General features: G+C 56.6%; 1 protein-coding gene across 1 annotated transcript in view; it reads left to right on the top strand.

Annotated features, from left to right (window-relative positions):
- Nucleotides 1-15,469, top strand: part of LOC112549681 — an 87,933-nt gene extending 72,464 nt beyond the window's left edge. Inside the window, exons 2-3 of the mRNA XM_025199694.1 lie at nt 13,372-13,685; nt 14,608-15,469. Of these exons, the coding sequence (XP_025055479.1) occupies nt 13,372-13,685; nt 14,608-15,042 (749 nt within the window). The 3' untranslated portion in view covers nt 15,043-15,469. The remainder of the gene's footprint in view (nt 1-13,371; nt 13,686-14,607) is intronic.
- Nucleotides 15,470-15,864: the final 395 nt, after the last annotated feature.

Here is a 15,864-nt window from a genome sequence, read left to right as displayed (position 1 = left end):
TATCTGGGGCCCCGCACTCTATTTATTTCACCTGGTGAAAAGCCCTTGCCAGCTCCTCCACGCTGCCCGGCGAGGGAGCGGGGCCATAAATATGTTCCGCATTAGAGAAAATGCGATATTAAAGCACAACGTGATCTTTGGAGGACATATTGGCGCCCTCGCCGGGCCCGCCGCTCCTCTGGGTCCCTCTCCCGTTTCGCGGCGGGATGCGGCTGTTGCCGTCACCTCAGGTAATCCAGTTAGACAAGTTATAATCTGCAGATTACAAGAGGGCAGAGCGTGCAAATCCCCCCGCCCCGTCGTTGTTTTAGGCTGGCTGCTCTTCTGCACGTGCTGGACACGCCGGGGGCGCCTCGACACGGCTCGGTAATAGGGCTCCCTGCCCTTCCCCTCGGCTTCGTCGTTTCCTTCCTCTCCGATTTCGACGGCTCTGATTCTGCAGCAACGGCCCCGGGCGACGGACTCGGCTAGCACCGAGGCGGAGCTCCCCACCCACCCCAGCAGCTGCACTTCCCATGGTACAGTAGGTTATCTCCATCTGCTCGCCGAGCCGTCGTGCCAGGGCTGTTTCACACATCAGCAGTCCACAGAGACAGAGCCTGGCTCCCTCCTCGCTGGCGGCTGCAGGAGGGGCTCTCTGCTGCGCTGCATCCCAGCAGGGCACCGGGCCTTGAACCCCGGGCTGCCCGGTGCTCCTGCCCCACATGCAGGCTGAATTCAATGAGATGCAAATGCTTCTGGCCACGGTGCATGTAGACATCCCCAGCGGGGAGCACCGGGGACGTGCAGGGTGCGCAGCACCCCACAACGGAGAGCATCCAGGCAGGATCCCCAGTGCTGCTCCCTTGGCACTTTTGGAACCCCTCCGGTGCCACGGCAGGGGCCAAGTGAAGCTGTGGGTGTCAGCAGGACTGCGGGGCCTGGCTTGGGCCGCGGTGGCAGGGGCGGATAGGAATTCAGGGATCCGTTTGCTGCTGCCCTGAAGCATCAGGTAGTTGAGCGGCTGTCTCCTCAGCGCCCCTATTCTGCGTCCCACGTCCCGGGGCGTCCTGCCCCCAACAACGGGGGCTTCCTGCAGGAGCCCCCCATGCCCTGGTCCCTGTGCTTTCTCCCTAGACCCCTCTTTAATGGAGCCAAACTAAAACAAACCCAACGCCGGGGTCCAGCAACGGCCCGACCCCCTGCCAAGCTCCCCGGGAGCTGTTCTGCGCACGGAGCCTGCTTTCGGCAGCCGTGCTCGCGGGGCAAAAGGAGAGCACGCGGGCCTGGCAGAACACGCTGAGGATGACGACTCTTTTTGAAACCACGGCCGTGTCCTGGTTTGCCTGGGAGGGGGCGGCAGAGGAGCTGATGGTGGGGAAGGCAATGCCACGCTGCAAATGCTCTTCCATCTGGAAGCGCTGCGCGGGTTGCAGGGGAACGAGTCCCAGCGCTGGCTAACGACTCTGATTTCCCCCCGTCTCCTCACAGGGTGCGGGCTGGCGTTTGAGATGGGACAAAGGCGGTGCTGAATGAAGAGTGTGGAGCGGTTTGCCCCATGGGGGCTCTTGTTAAGCTTCTAGTCCCCCATGGGCATGCAAATCCCTTCCAGAGCCATTACTTCCCAGGTCCAGGTGCCCCCTCCATCGCCTCGGGCACAGATGTACAAGGCCGTGCACACATGCATCAAACTGCACGTTGCTTGAAGTTTTCCGCGCGATCCCAGTCCCGTCCTCGTCCTTCGTTACACTCCTGGCACCAGCCTCAGATTTGACCAGCGGGACTTTACCTTTGCTCCCAGGTGATGGATGGAAACGTTGAACTGAGCTGGGCCTGGGCCCTGCGGGGCAATGCCCCCGCTTGCTGCTGTGTGAGGAAGGATGGCGCGGAGATGCAATCAGCACCGGGCGCATTTTCTCACAATGCATTCATTCGGAAACACAAGCACAGCGCCAGCCCCCTTTTCCAGCGTCCCCGACGGCTGCGGCCCTGAGCCGAATAACATTAGCAGCTGTTCGGACAGCTTGTACTTGGACTCGCTCTGTGGTCTCATCAGTGACCCATCACAACCCTAGCCTGCTCTCTGCAAGCCTCAGCGTGTCACCGGAGGGAGACCGCTCGGCCCCATGCATGAGCCACGCGGCGATGAGGCGACCACAGCTGGCTCATGGAAAGCAGCGCCGCGGGGAGCTGCCGGAGAGCTAGGATGCCCTGGGGCATTTGCTCTTACACGTACGTTGTCTTCTGAAGCCAAGAATTCGGCTGGGGAGGCAGGTTTCATGTGCGCGCACGGGGTTATTCCGCTCACAACTCCCACTGATCGAGACCTTTGCTTTATCACAGTTGTTCTTGGCAGGGAGCTGGACCATTGCTTCATAGCCCGTGCATGAGAACCCCTCAGCTTTGCAGGGAAGACATGGGAATGCAGACCGTGAGCCTGCAACACGGATGTGACCATAAGCAAGCGCGAAGCTCGGGACCCGTCGGCCTCATCGCTGTATCGGCGGCCCCGGTTTTGCCCGGCAGGTATTTGCCGTGGCTGAGCGCAGCAGGCTGCTCCGGCGGCAGCTTCTCTGTGGCCAGAGACGGCGAAAGCTCTGGCGAAGGGCACGACACGTGCAGCTGCAAGGGACCCTGAGTCCAGAGTCTGCATTGCAGCCAAATGCACGTCGCACAACTGCTGCTGGCTTCGGCGTTTCTCACGCCGTGCCGGTGCCCAGCACTTCTGGGTGGAGAGGCAGGGCAAAACCCCGAGGGCTTGGACAGGGCCACGGCTGGGACTCTGGGCAGGAGGAGCAGTGAAATGCTGCTGTCTTGATTGCCATGCAGCCCAGCAAAGCCCATTAAAATCAGTGAGATCCCTCCGCTTTTTTATTTTTTAAACTATTTTTCACCGATGGAGCGTCTCAGACAGCTGCCTGGCTGCACGCAGCTGATACGGCACCTCCAAACCACCAAATCCAGCCGTTTTAGGTGACTACGAACAGCCCCTTGCTCGTGTCCTCACACGGCCCCTTGTCTGAGCCGTGGATGAAGGACCACCACACAAGGACTGGCTGCTCCTAAGTGGACGGACCAGGAGGAGCGAGAACTAGGGCCGGAAAGCACCGATTGTTTTTATTTTATCAAAACCCCCACAAAAACATTTCATGGGGAATTGCTAATAAAGAAGGAACAAATGAACATCTCACAAGAAGCCTTTGAAGCATTCAGCTGTTCCAAGCTGTTTCTGATACAAGTTGGACTTTTGAAAGCCAAGGATGAATTCATTTACTGAAAAGCAAACATTTTTTGAAGAGAAGAATTTTTGATTCTAAGTTTCTAGCTTTCCTAGAAAAAAACCAGGGTGTTTTGACCCCAAACCACCACATGAAAAAAACAACAACACCGCAGATCAAGTTTTCTTATAGCCAAAAAAGTATTTTTGTTATCAAGAAAGTGTTTTGATGCACGTGTCTTGGGCAGGCATCGCAGGTGCCTCTTTTAGGAGCGTCCCTATCAACATTTCTTCCCATCACGTGGGTTTTATAGATCTCCTTTTAGCAGGCTGAAGAAACTTTGGAGGCACCCCACATTTTGAGAAACAAAAGTTCACAGCGCAGTGCCGGCGGGCGCTAGCGGGAGTCCTACACGTTAAGTGTTTTCTAAATCGTCCATTCTTCACGGTGTTTCACTTGAACTTTGCTGGCACGAAGAAAAGGCACGAGCGTGCAACGCGGCTTTCTGCGCTGCCATCTTGAAGACAACGGAGCACAGCTGGAATTATTTTAATAACCAAAGCCTCCGTCGTGGCGTTTCGGAGTCAAGTCCTTTGAAGCGAATGCCCGAGGTGTTTTTATACGGGCCGAAAGGTGGATCCCGTGCTTATCTGAAGATCACCTAAGCCATTAAAGCTACACGAGAAGCAGGTCTCACTTCTGGGAAGAGGAGGGGGAGATGAAATGGTTTCAAGTGCCAACCCCCGGATGCACCACGTCACCCCGTTGCTGCCTGGGGTTCACGTGCTCCTGTTGCAGCGGTGGGAGCGACCAGCCATGCGAGTGCGCTTGCTCCTCTCGTGCCATGCGGCGAGGTCCAGCTGGCTCTTGCACGAGTGGTGCAGGTGCTCCGAAATGACCGCAGCCAGCACCATTTCTGCCCGAGTCTGTACTTTAAAAGCAAATGCAAAGGGGATGCAAGGGGGCTGGGAATGCAATGCACACCCTTCATCTGCAGTTGAACTAGTTGAGCTAGCGTTGCATGACGCAACCGCAGGGGACTACCTGGAAGACAGGCGAGGGCTCCCGGGGTCACCATAACCGCTGGCACTGCGGAAAGGGGAGATGCCCGTCTAGGACGGGGGCCCATGCACCTGGACAGGTTGGCGTGTGGGGGAGCCTGCCCGCTGTCTGTCAGGGAGATAACCAGAGATGTAATCCAGCACTAAACTGACTTCAAGATGCCGGTATAACTGCAGCGAGGATTGTCGAAGGGATCAGAGGAGCTGGAGATGCAAAGCTAATGCATATTGTCACACACTGTTTCCAGATTAAACAATCAGTGTCAGGGCCAAGCAAAGCCTTTCGAGAAGCAGGCGCAGCTCTCCAGCTGTTTAAATCTTGATGGCTCTCAAATAACAAGATTAGGCAATTGTGGGCTACAGGAAGGATACCAGTAATTACCGCCGGATTGGCAAAGAGCTGTAATTAAAGTGCAGAGCACTTCAGACTCCCGGCGCACCAGGCAGGTTTGCTCTGAGTAGCCATTTTGCATTTGGTTTTCATTTGTTTGCCTTTCGTCCCCGCAGCGGGACTCGGCCCTGCTTGTCGCTCACTCCTGCCGGGCACGGGCGTCTCGCGGGGGCACCGCCGTCGCAGCACGAGGCCAGGCAGCTTCTTTCTTAATGCAAGCATGGGAGAGGCAAAGAGGTCCCATCCCCAGGGGTTGCCCTGCCCGTCTCCTGTGCTGCCCCGATGCCGAGGCTGAAACCCGCTCCTGTCTGGACCGCGTGCCCCGTGGCTGGCAGGTCACGGGGGCCAGGTGGCACTTCCAGCGTGTCGGAAAGGCACGGGGTGGCACTTCCAGTATCACACGCTCACCATCTGTGCTTCACCTGCCCGACTTGCATTGCCCATCCACCGACCTGGGGGCGAAGGCAGGAAAGCTGCGGGGCTGCAAATATTCAGACGTCCGCAGGTTTGGTTCGCCTTTTAAGTTGGGTGATTCAGCGGCTGCTTTAAAATGCGATGAGGCCTCCTACGTACATGATGTGACTATTGTATAAAATATCAGCGGCAGTGTTTTCAAAATAACACCCTCGCTCCATGCTAAACACAGCGCGCCAGGCCTGTCTCGCGTCTACGCCGGGGCCATCGCCAGCCCAGCTGCATTACCACAAATACGCAGAGACAGTGAGCAATGCCCGGGCCCTTCCGCTGGACTCGAACGTTGAATACAATAAGGGCATGTTGTCTGACCAGCGGATGGTTAATAATAGTCCCTTAAACCAGTTGAGTTAAACTCGCCTGTGATTGAAGCCAGCTGCAGTGATTGATGCACAGTGGGCTTTGCTAAATATACCACAGTTAAGTAATTAGTGTTTTCCAAATGGGACCATTGATCAGCGCTCGTGTTTGCTAATTCTCGGACGGGCTTGCTTGTCAGGGCACGGGGTCTGCCGCTCCAGCGTGCCGCGGTCCACGCCTCGGCTTTCCTCGTCTCTTGGAGCGGGTCGAGCAGGGGGTAGCCAGGATGCAAAAGCAACTCGCTTGGCTACTCCCCGTGGTGACGGCCCCTGGATTTCCTCCTCAGGTCCAAGCCTCGAGATTCCCACTGGGGCCATTGGCCAGGGCCTTTGCAGGTGGATGTGTGAAGCATTGTGCTGATGACCAATTTGGAAATGCAAGGCTTGTCTGCTCATAATGCATGCAACTTCCATGGGGACCTGCACCACGGGGCTGCCCGGTGCCTGTGCGCTCCAGCCAAGATGCAGGCGTGAGCCCTGGGCATTTGCCGCTGCTGTTCCTGCCAACCCCCTGCCTTTATCTTTGTATCATTAAATAACCTGGTGAGAAAGCGCTAGTCTCTTTGGGCAAAACTTCCCTCCCCAAAATCCCTGCTTGGAGCTGTGCCAGATGTGCCAGAGCCTGGCATCACCTGGGCAGTGCATGCCCTTCAGCTCCCCTTGGCACCAGGGTCCTGCTAGGGACCGCCGAGATGGGCCTTTGCCCTGTCTTGGAGACGAGCTGCTAGGCAGAGGCTGGAGGATTTTTTCTGATGCACGCAGAGATATTTCTGATCACAGGGAAGACGAGCAAATGGCCTTTCCCTTCTTTAGCTTAAATTCACCAGGAAACAAAACAATATTTGTTTCAGCTCGCCCCGCTGTACGCGGCTGTCTAAAGGAGGGGAGAGGCTGTGACCCCGCTGCACAGGACCGAGCTGTTGCTTTGTCAAGGAGCTCTTTAGCCCGGGTACTTTTTTCAGGAGATATTTACTTAGACAGTAGCTCACATCCGATGGGCTGAAAGGAAATGCCTCGGCTTTCAATTGAATGGTCCCAGAGTGGCTAGTTAGCTAAGATGAAATTTGTCTCCTGGCGGCTCAGTTGTTTCTAATTAAGTTAAATATATACACCGAGTCCCAGCTACCGCGCAGACCTGCGTTTGTAGCCTGCGGACTCGGATGTGGGCCCGAGCTGGGCAGGTGCCCCTCCGTGTCCGTTCGCTGGGATTTGCAGTTGTTTCACGTGCGCTGGGTGTCCTGTCGCGACGCGCGAGATGGCAGAGCGGCGAGGGCTGGCGCTGCTCTCCCTGCAAAATGTGCACACGATCTGCCAGGTTTGGGGCACGATTTGCAGGCATCTTTTTCCTCCTGTTGATCTCTGTAGTGGGTTTTTCCTTTGGGGATGTTGGGGGCATACCCTAAAAGGAAGGGGGGGGTCCATAGGAACCGGGGAGCAGCCAGTGACCCCATGCATCAAGAGGGCTCGAGACTTTCGGCATGTTCAAGGTCTTCCACAACCTTCACCTGCCGGGCTGGCATTTTCCACGCTTGTTGGCCTGAAGGTAAATTGTTTGCAAAAGCTTGAGAAAAATTCCTGCAGCTGCCGCTGAGTTATGAGAGAGGGAAAAAGGCCTTCTTCCCACTGGAAAATCTTTAGCTGCCCTTCTTTTTCCCAGACAGGGCTCCAGCAGAAAGAGGTGCAGGGGGGAGGGCTGGCGCCTGGACAGGGAGGCCTCGTCTGAGCGAGCCGGCAGCTCCTAGGAGAGAGCCGCCTCTCGCGACTCTGCCGCGCAGTCTCCTTGATGGCGGGGACGTGAGCTCTGCTCTTGCAACCCCCAGTTGGCACAGCTGGTGGGGATGGAGGCACTTGCTGGGGAAAAGTTTGGGGCGGGCACTTCCACGGTCTGGGAGTGTCATTGCACATCTGGAGATACTCGGCGTGCGCTCTGCATGTGACATTGCCCGAAGGATCGCCTTGCTCCTTGGCTCCATACAAAGGTGTGCAAAACCACGTGTAGTCACAGAGTGATGAGGACAAACCCTAGGAACATCCCTCCCCTCCAGCCCGTTCTTCTAAGCAAGGGCATAACACCAACGTGTAGGGGGGCTATGACTGACTTGTGCAAGGAGCACACCAACTTGCTTTTCCAGTGACTTTTCCACTGGGAAGCCGCATCTGCAGAAGGAGAGCACTAGCATGGCACGGCTGAAACTGCAAAGCCCACAAAGCGTGAAAGGCCAGGCTCGCTGCTCCTAACAGAGACGAGCCCTGCCACGCGGCCCTGAAATAAAGTGTGGAGTGCCGGTCACGGGATAACTGGGGGTGCCAGCGGCCAGGCCAGACTTCCAGAGCTGGCGGTCTGTATTAACGCCCGTGTGAGCATGTGTGCGTGCAACCATCTGTGCCGAAATGCTCAGGCTCAGCCCGGCAATCTGTACAGACTTGCTTGTGTGCTGGTGGGTGCAGCTACATGCGCCTCTTTTAGGTGGGCTTAGCCTAAAATCGCCCTTTTTAAGGCACACTAAGGGCACGTGTCTGCATGTGCATGCCCTTAATGCACCTTAAAAATGGTGATTTAAGGCTATGCAAACCTTAATTTAATACCTGCATAAAGCAGGTATTAAATTTAGGTGTGAATAGCGAAGTTGCATTGGCGCACGTGCACATTAATGGCATGTGCGTCGATGGATACACACCACATTAATGCGCATTAGCGCATCTGCACATGTGCTAATGTGAGTTAGCTATTCATGCCTAAATTGAATGCGTCTGAATGTGCATTAGTGCATCCATGTGTAGACGCGTGCCTAAATCACCTCCATGTGCCTCAAGCAAAGGCTCATTAAGTTTAGGTGCATGTAAACACCCATGTAGAAATGCTCTCTGTGCCCCTGCTGAGCTGGGTTGAGGAGCACCGGACGCAGGACTGGGGGGTCTTGCCCCCGGACAGCCTTTCCTAAGTGGATCGGGCTCCCTTGTAAGCCAGGGAGGTTCCTCACCTCTCCTAAAGAGCCTCCCTGGTGACGTCTGGGCTGGATTGACCCTGCCTCTCCAGCCCTTCTGCGGCTCTGAGACGCGAATCCCACTAGGGCCGCGGCAGGCTCCGTCAAGGGTGCTTCTGGCTGGGCAGACGGGCATTTCGTGCTTGTGAATTTGCTTAATGTAGCTCCTCCAGCTGTTCCAAACATCACAAGGACAGCGAAAGGATATCTGAGCGCCCCGCTCCACCCAGATATCCAGCGAGAGAGACAATCTTTGCATTGTGCGCGGCCGGGTCGCTCTCTTTGCTTCAGGCTCCAAGAGCTGGAGATCTTGCTCTTGAAGTGGTTTTCAATGGAACAGAAATGCATCTGTGCTGAAACCTGCAGAGGGATTTTAGTCACTTCTTGAAATGGGGAAAATTGCCTCATTTCTCAGCGTTTGGCCTGCGCTCCCACACTTCCCCAGCGCTGCGCTCAGATTAGTTCATACTTTTTTTTTTTTTTTTGGTGGTGTTTTTGGCCCGAATCGAGCGCTCCTAGCCAGAGGATAGATAATTCCACTTGTGTTGCTCCCCCGGGGCACACGCAGGGCTGCAGAAACAGGAAATAGGAAACGTATTACATACCTTTTCCCCTCAATTTTATTTTCATAATGCGTGGAAAATAGCAGAGCTCTGAATTATTTGAAATTTTAGAGTTATTTAATATTTATTTTTGAGAAACAATCTCTCTTTTCAGGGAGGCCTCACAGTGTCAAACCAGCAGTCTGGCCAGCTAGAGCCGAGTGCGCGCGCGCACGCATGTGTGTGTATGTGTGTGTGCAAGAGAGAAACGCAGGGAAGACATTCTGTGCAAACACTTTGGGAGCAGGAGGGGGAGCGGTGCTCGCTCTGCGGAGGGTCCCCTGATTCGGAGATGCGTGGCAGGGCCGGGGACCAGCGCCCAGCCAGGAGGGGTCTGCTGGGCTCTCTCCCGAATGCCTTCATTTCTCTGCTGGCTCTGGAGAGCCCTCTCCGGGCACGGCGCACGCCTGAGGCTCGGCCGCAGGAGCTCGATGCTGGGACGACAATACCTGCATCGTGCTCTACGGACGCGAGGGGAGCGGCCGCAGCGGAGCTAACCCCCCGGTCTGGCAGGACTGTCATTGTGGCGTGCAGGGGAGGTGGGCGAAGCAATGAGACGGGCCGGGGAGAGGATGCCAGGTTTTAAAAGCAAGTCCCAAAGACTCTTTGGGGGTCTGACGTGATTTTGGAAGGTTTGAGGTCGACGGGACCCCCACAACTGTGCAAACACAACATGGCTGCAGCCGATGTCTGGTGGGAGGGCCAAAGTCTAGACCTGGAGACATGCGTCCTAGCGTCCGGAGCCGCCTCCAGGGACGGGATATTTCCACGGATCGGTGAGACACTCGCACGTGTTACGGACACGAGTGTGGTATCACGTGACGCAAGGCCTGCTGCGAGCGCTGGAGCTTATTTCGGATCCAGGAGCGCCTCTGCGTCCATCGCCATCCCCGGTTCAAGCCAGTGGTTAGGAGAGGAATGAGCAACAGACATAAATATGCTAAACAAACTCGGCACATCAAGGTTTTCCAGCGCAGACGGAGGTGGGTTGGCACCTGTTCCCGTCTGGAAACACAAGAAAGAGCGAAATACAATCTCCTGGCAGTAATGACACACAAATTTGCTCCCTTGTTTTCTTACTCCTTAAAACGTACCATCAGATCAAAGCAAATCCTCGGGCCCTCTGGAACCTGGCTCCGAACAAGCTTTCCCAAATTAGCCTTGCTTACTTAAAGCTGTTCTGGAGCGGTTTGTAAAGAACGGCCGGCTCTTCTAACACCGCCACGGATTAAACCGGGCCAGGTATGGCCGGGGGAGCGAGGCGCATGGAGGAGCAAGGAGCTTAATTATACCTTGGCTTGGGGTTTTTTCCCCCGCGTACACACTGCTCACAAGTCAGAGTGCTTGGTGCCTCTGAAAATCCAACTGTAAATTAATTGACCAAAATCACACCCGGAGTCGGAGTTTGAACTAGGACTCTGCCCGTGCGTCCCGAGTCTGACACCGCTGCTTTAAGCACTATATGCCACACAGAAAGTGCATGAAGAATTGTCATTATTCATCCTCCCAGGCCGGCAGGGTCCTTAGGGCCATCTGATCTGACCTGCCACGCAGCCGGGACCAGAGGGTTTTGCACATTTGTTGCGGCGCGACGCCGTGGGTATGCATGAGGGCTCGTTGGGAACCGGGCTGTGCGTAAGGGCTGTGACCAGGACAAGACACCAACTCCCCACTTGCTTTTCAAGCAGAGCATTGCAACCCCCAGCCCGCCCCGCGGCGTGCACCAGTGCAGAGCTCGTGGCGCTCGGGAAGGAAATGGAAGGGGAAGGGATGGGGCAGGTGCCCGTCTAACACGCAGGTTTAATCTGGTCGGTGTAAATCCACCTCATTATCACTGGGCCTTCGGAGGGGTTTGACCTGCCGGTGCTGGGACTGGGCCGCTCCATCCCACCACCAGCAAGACAGGCGGGGCTGACCGGCCCCTTGCACTCGGCACACGCGTTCCCGGGAGTCGGAGGCTCCCCCGTGTTTTCCGTTCTGCTTCTCTCTCATTTCCAAGGCTTTCTGGGCTTTGGGGCGAGCAAAGCCTGCGGATAACCCGAGTAAATGACTTTTCCCATGAATAGGGAGCGGGCAGGGAAAGCCTGCGATAAACAGAGTAATCCTTTTTGTGCTTTCCCCAGCTCCAATCTTCTTTGCACACCAAATAAACACTCGCAAGCTGCTTAGAGCCAAATCTCGAATAGGCTGCGGAGCTGGGGCTGTGCACGGCCTGGTGCTGCGTCGCGAAGGGGCGCAGGGCAGCGGCCCCGTGTCACTGGGGAAGTGGTTTACGTGCCCCCAAGCACTGTGTGTGTTGGCACTCGGTGTGCATCACAGTACAACCCAGGCACACTCAAAATAGCCACAGCCTCAGGTTTTGGGGGGCTCTTTCAGCCCCAGAATTTGGAAAGGAGGGGGTGGATGTTGAGATGCATTGTCAACAGCACATGTTTTTCTCCAGTTAAAAAGAAACGAGGAGCTGTACTATGAAGCCAGGGGCCTAGGCTGGGTGATTCTGTTTGAGATGGAAGGAACGACAAATAAAACGTCGTGGGAACGGGTTAAAAAGTTTGCAGGGCTGTGAAGTAGGAGCTCCGTGACCAGGAGCAGCCCCCAGACAGCCGCACGGCAGCGCAAAGGCTTGCGGGGCCGCTGGGGCGTGCAGAGCATTACCAAGGAAAGGGGGTCGTTAGCGCCTCTGCAATGAAGAGTTTCAACGGGATCGGGTCGATGACAACGAGCCACAAAATCAAGTGATTCCTCAGCGCTGCCCAGATACAAGCTTTGGGTGGAGCAGGGATCAAAAAGGGGCGCAAGTGCACCAGTGCACCCCACCTCCCGATCCGCCCCATTCACGGGTGTTTTTCTGTGAAAGCAGGATTGCATGAGTGTGAGGAAGTTTCTATTGAGCGGGTGCTGATGGCACCAGGCAGGGAGTCCTGGTGTTCATGCTGCTCTCAGCATCGGGGGCAGCTCAGGCGCGGCGGATGGGGGCAGGAGCCCATGCCAGAGCCTGGGATTGGTGCCAGACTCGATTCGTAGAATCACAGAAAATTCAGGTTGAAGGGAGCTCAGGGGGTCACATCCAGTCCAACCCCCTGCTCCAAGCAGGACCAGCCCCAACTACATCATCCCGGACAAGACTTTGTCTACCCGGGTCTGCAAAACCTCCAAGGATGGAGAGTCCACCACCTCTCTGGGGAGCCTGTGCCAGTGCTTTAATAACCTCCTGGTGAAAAAGTTTTTCCTAATATCCAAACTAAATCTCCCTTGCAGCAACTTGAGCCCATTGCTCCTTCTGTCATCTGTCAGCACTGAGAACAGCTCAGCTCCATCCTCTGTGCAACCCTCTGCAGGGAGGTGAAGGCTGCTATTCAATCCCCCTCGGTCTTCTCTTCTGCAAATTAGATCAGCCCATTTCCCTCAACCTCTCCTCACCAGTCCTGTCCCCCAGCCCCACAACCATTTTCATCACCCTCTGCTGGACTGTCTCCAATGTGTCCACATCCTTTCTGTAGTGGGGGTGCACAGCTGGACACCGGACTCCAGATGTGGCCTCCCCAGTGCTGAATAGAGGGGAAGAATCACTGCCCTCCATCTGCTGGCAACGCTCCTGCCGATGCAGCCCGGGATGCCGTTAGCCTTTTTGGCACCAAGGACACACCGCCGGCTCATATCCAGCTTCTTGCCCACGTAACCCTAGCAGACGGACTGGGGAGCTCTGCATGCCCTATGTGGAGAAATCCCCTTCTCTCTGCCACTCTCTCGGGACAAACCCGGTCACCCCTGTATTGCTTGGGGGCATGCCTGATAACCCAGCTGCTCCCCTGACACCCGTGACAGGGCTGAGATGGCCGTAGACCATCGGACCACAGCGCTGCTGCAAAGTTTGGAGCCTCCTGGTTGCATGATGGCTAGTATGGGCCGTGACCAGGGGGTTGCAGAAAGGGGACTGTTTGCTCATGCCGTCGCCTTTATTCACGGTGCTCCTGGACAGCTGTCAGAGCACAGCTGCTTCTGGTCACGGCGTTGGGTTGGATCCCAGGGGCGACAGCCCATTCCCAGGTGCCTCGATGCCTGCGGCAGGCCCCGGTAGCTCGGTTTCCTTTCCTAGCTACTAATACCAGCTGCGGCACTCCTCCTCGTTGGCACCGCGGCCGCGTCGGGTCTCAGCGGGGCCAGCTGGTGACAGATGTCGCGGCGAGTAGGTGCCTCTTCCCCGTCACCAGGCTGCAACTTGGCTGGAGGTACGGGGGCGCGGGGGACAGAGATGGAGCTGGAACTCACTGATGTGACACAACCTGACAATTTCCATTTGTAGGTCTTTCTCACCTGCCACATCGCCAGCCCTTGGGGCTGAGAAGGAGGATGCCCGCGATATCGGACTCGTGGCGGAGACGGAAACGTCTGAGCAATTCAGCTGACAGGAGCCCTGGTTGCAGAGCCACAGCTGTCAGCTCGATGGGGCTGGCGAGGGCGCGGGCACGGAGCTGGGAGCTGCTGTGCCCTGTCGCACATCTGGCACCGTTTCCCCTCCTCACTAGAAAGCCCGGACATCTGAGCACCATCCCGGGTCTGCGTCGTGCTAAGCAGCTGGAGAGCAGCAGAGACCCAGGACCTGCCGCCAAGAACCAGGTGAGCACGTGTCCATGCTCACACCCACGTTTGTCTTTTGCAAATGTCCTGAGCCTAAGAACCGGCCTGGGATTTAAGCAGGAAACCGCGGCACTCAATAATCCCCCCAGATGTGCAGGGAGGAGGAAGGGAAACCCCGAGGGGCTGCCGGCATCAGGAGGGTAACCCTCAAAGCCATCGCACCGGGCGTTTAACACCGGCTGCTCCTGCAGCGCACACAGGAGCAGAAGTCATTATGCAAAAGCTTCAGTTTTAAACCCACCAGGCCCGTTCCCAGCAAAGTCAGACTGAACGTTGCGGCTTTGGGGGAAGCTGCATCTTTAATTGGCTCGTTAAAAAAAATAGAGCTTTTCTAATATTCATAGGCATCCAAAGGAACAAGCCAGATAATATGCTTTGCAATGACCTGTCTGACCCCACGGTAAACCAAACCTAGAAACAGGTGGCCGCTTTTATTTTGCAAGCAAGATAACCATTTCACAAGCCATTAGCCGAGTGGCTCGGCACGGCCCCTCTCCCAAGAAAGAGGTCTGTGGAGAAATGCATGGAGCAACTTGAAAATGCATCGGGATGTGTCTGCTCATGGCGCACGAAACCATATGAAAACAGGCACAATCTGCTTAAAGAGATCCCAGGCGAAGGTTGCTGGCTGGAAAGGCGCTATCGCGAGCACTCTTGCATGGGGGTTAGAGAAAAGGCAGCGTGTCTCCTTTCCTGGCAGAGAGTCCGACCTGCCAAAAAAGAAAAGGAAAGAAATTGGCTCCGTCACCGCTACCTGAATTCAGTGATATCCAACAAGGAGTGTTTGTTCTCGGGATCGTCAGCGGGAAAGTGCAGCCAGGAAACCTGTGGAAATGTGCTTTAAGTGTTTACAAGCTGCAGCGAGACTGACCTTTTTTATCTGCTCCCCATACATAAACAGCCCTGCTCTGCCGCTGTCGGGCCGTGCCGCGGGGAGAGGAGCGGTGCAGAAAGACGGCTTTTTGAGGGGCGCGCCATGCAGCCAGGGTGGACCGGATCCTTACTAGCGTCTGCGCCCGCTTGCCAGCCGCAGCCCCGGTCCAAAGCCTGCTGGAAGGACTCCCGTAGACTGCAGGCGGCTTTGGCGCGGGGCCCATCACACCCACGGAGCTGGAAAAGGCAGTGCCCGCTGGCTGCGGCTGTGGCTGCGGGGCGACAGGTCGGAGCAGGCCGCGGCCGCAAGGACGGCTCCCTAGCTCCGGAGCAGCCGGGGCCAAAGGCTGCATTGCCGGCACCCTTCTCCCCTGCAAATAGTCACAAGTGTTTGTCCTCCTTGCCGTGGCCTCTTCAAGCGGAGAACGTGGCACGCTCCAAGCAGGGTCTGCGCCCCATCTGAAAGCCTGCCCAGGGCTTCTCCAGCCACCGCTGCCGTAGCGCAGAAAGGTCACGTGCCTCCTGGCCCAAGCCAGGGAGAGCGCTCTGCAAGGGCCTGGCCGTAGCATCCCCTGGCACAACACTGCCTCTGCTAAGTGCAGTGCTGCCCTTTGCAGGCTGCATCCATGCGGAGGGCTGAGCCCTTGTGAGAAGTTCTCGTCCAGCCCTGCTCTGTGCCAGGCCCGGGCAAGGAGATGGGACACATGCGCACTCCACCCCAGAGCAGGCTAGCGTGCCCAGGGCTAGCAGCGGACCGCAGCCATCCCCCTCTGCAAGGAACGGTGCCGTGCTGCAGTGTGCCAGGAGCCTGCTAATTAGCTGCAAGTGATCTAATGTGCCTGGGGCTGTCGCTGGAGCGTGCGGGACCTATTCCCAGCGTCTGGCACGCATGTCTCATGGATGCAGCCTGTTGCGAGGCATCCTCCACAGTGCATGGGCTGGCACCGTGCCGGGCCTCGTTTGCCCCATGGGGCCTGATCATTGCTCTCTAGTGGGAAGGGCCCTTTGGCCTCTACCACTAGACCCAAAATATCCTCCATCACCCGCCTCTGGGGCTGGGAAAAGCAGTTTGCCTCCAACTGGGAGCCTTTCGGCATTCAGAACGGGGGTCCGGGGACCTGTATTTGTTCAGCACAGGCTGGAGTTTGATGGTGCACAGCTGGGAATATCTCTGGGCACCGGCTACATGCAGCACCATCCCTGATCCCTGAATGCAAGCCCTGCAACACCCCGAACCCGCTCGAGCTCTGCTGCTGTCTATTGGCAATGCCAGGACTGCACCGAG

This window comes from Alligator sinensis, unplaced genomic scaffold, assembly GCF_000455745.1.
Source record: "Alligator sinensis unplaced genomic scaffold, ASM45574v1 scaffold628_2, whole genome shotgun sequence".
In the NCBI taxonomy this organism is placed as follows: Eukaryota; Metazoa; Chordata; order Crocodylia; family Alligatoridae; genus Alligator; species Alligator sinensis.
Note: the sequence above shows the minus strand (reverse complement) of the source record. Positions and strands in the feature narration are given on the sequence as shown.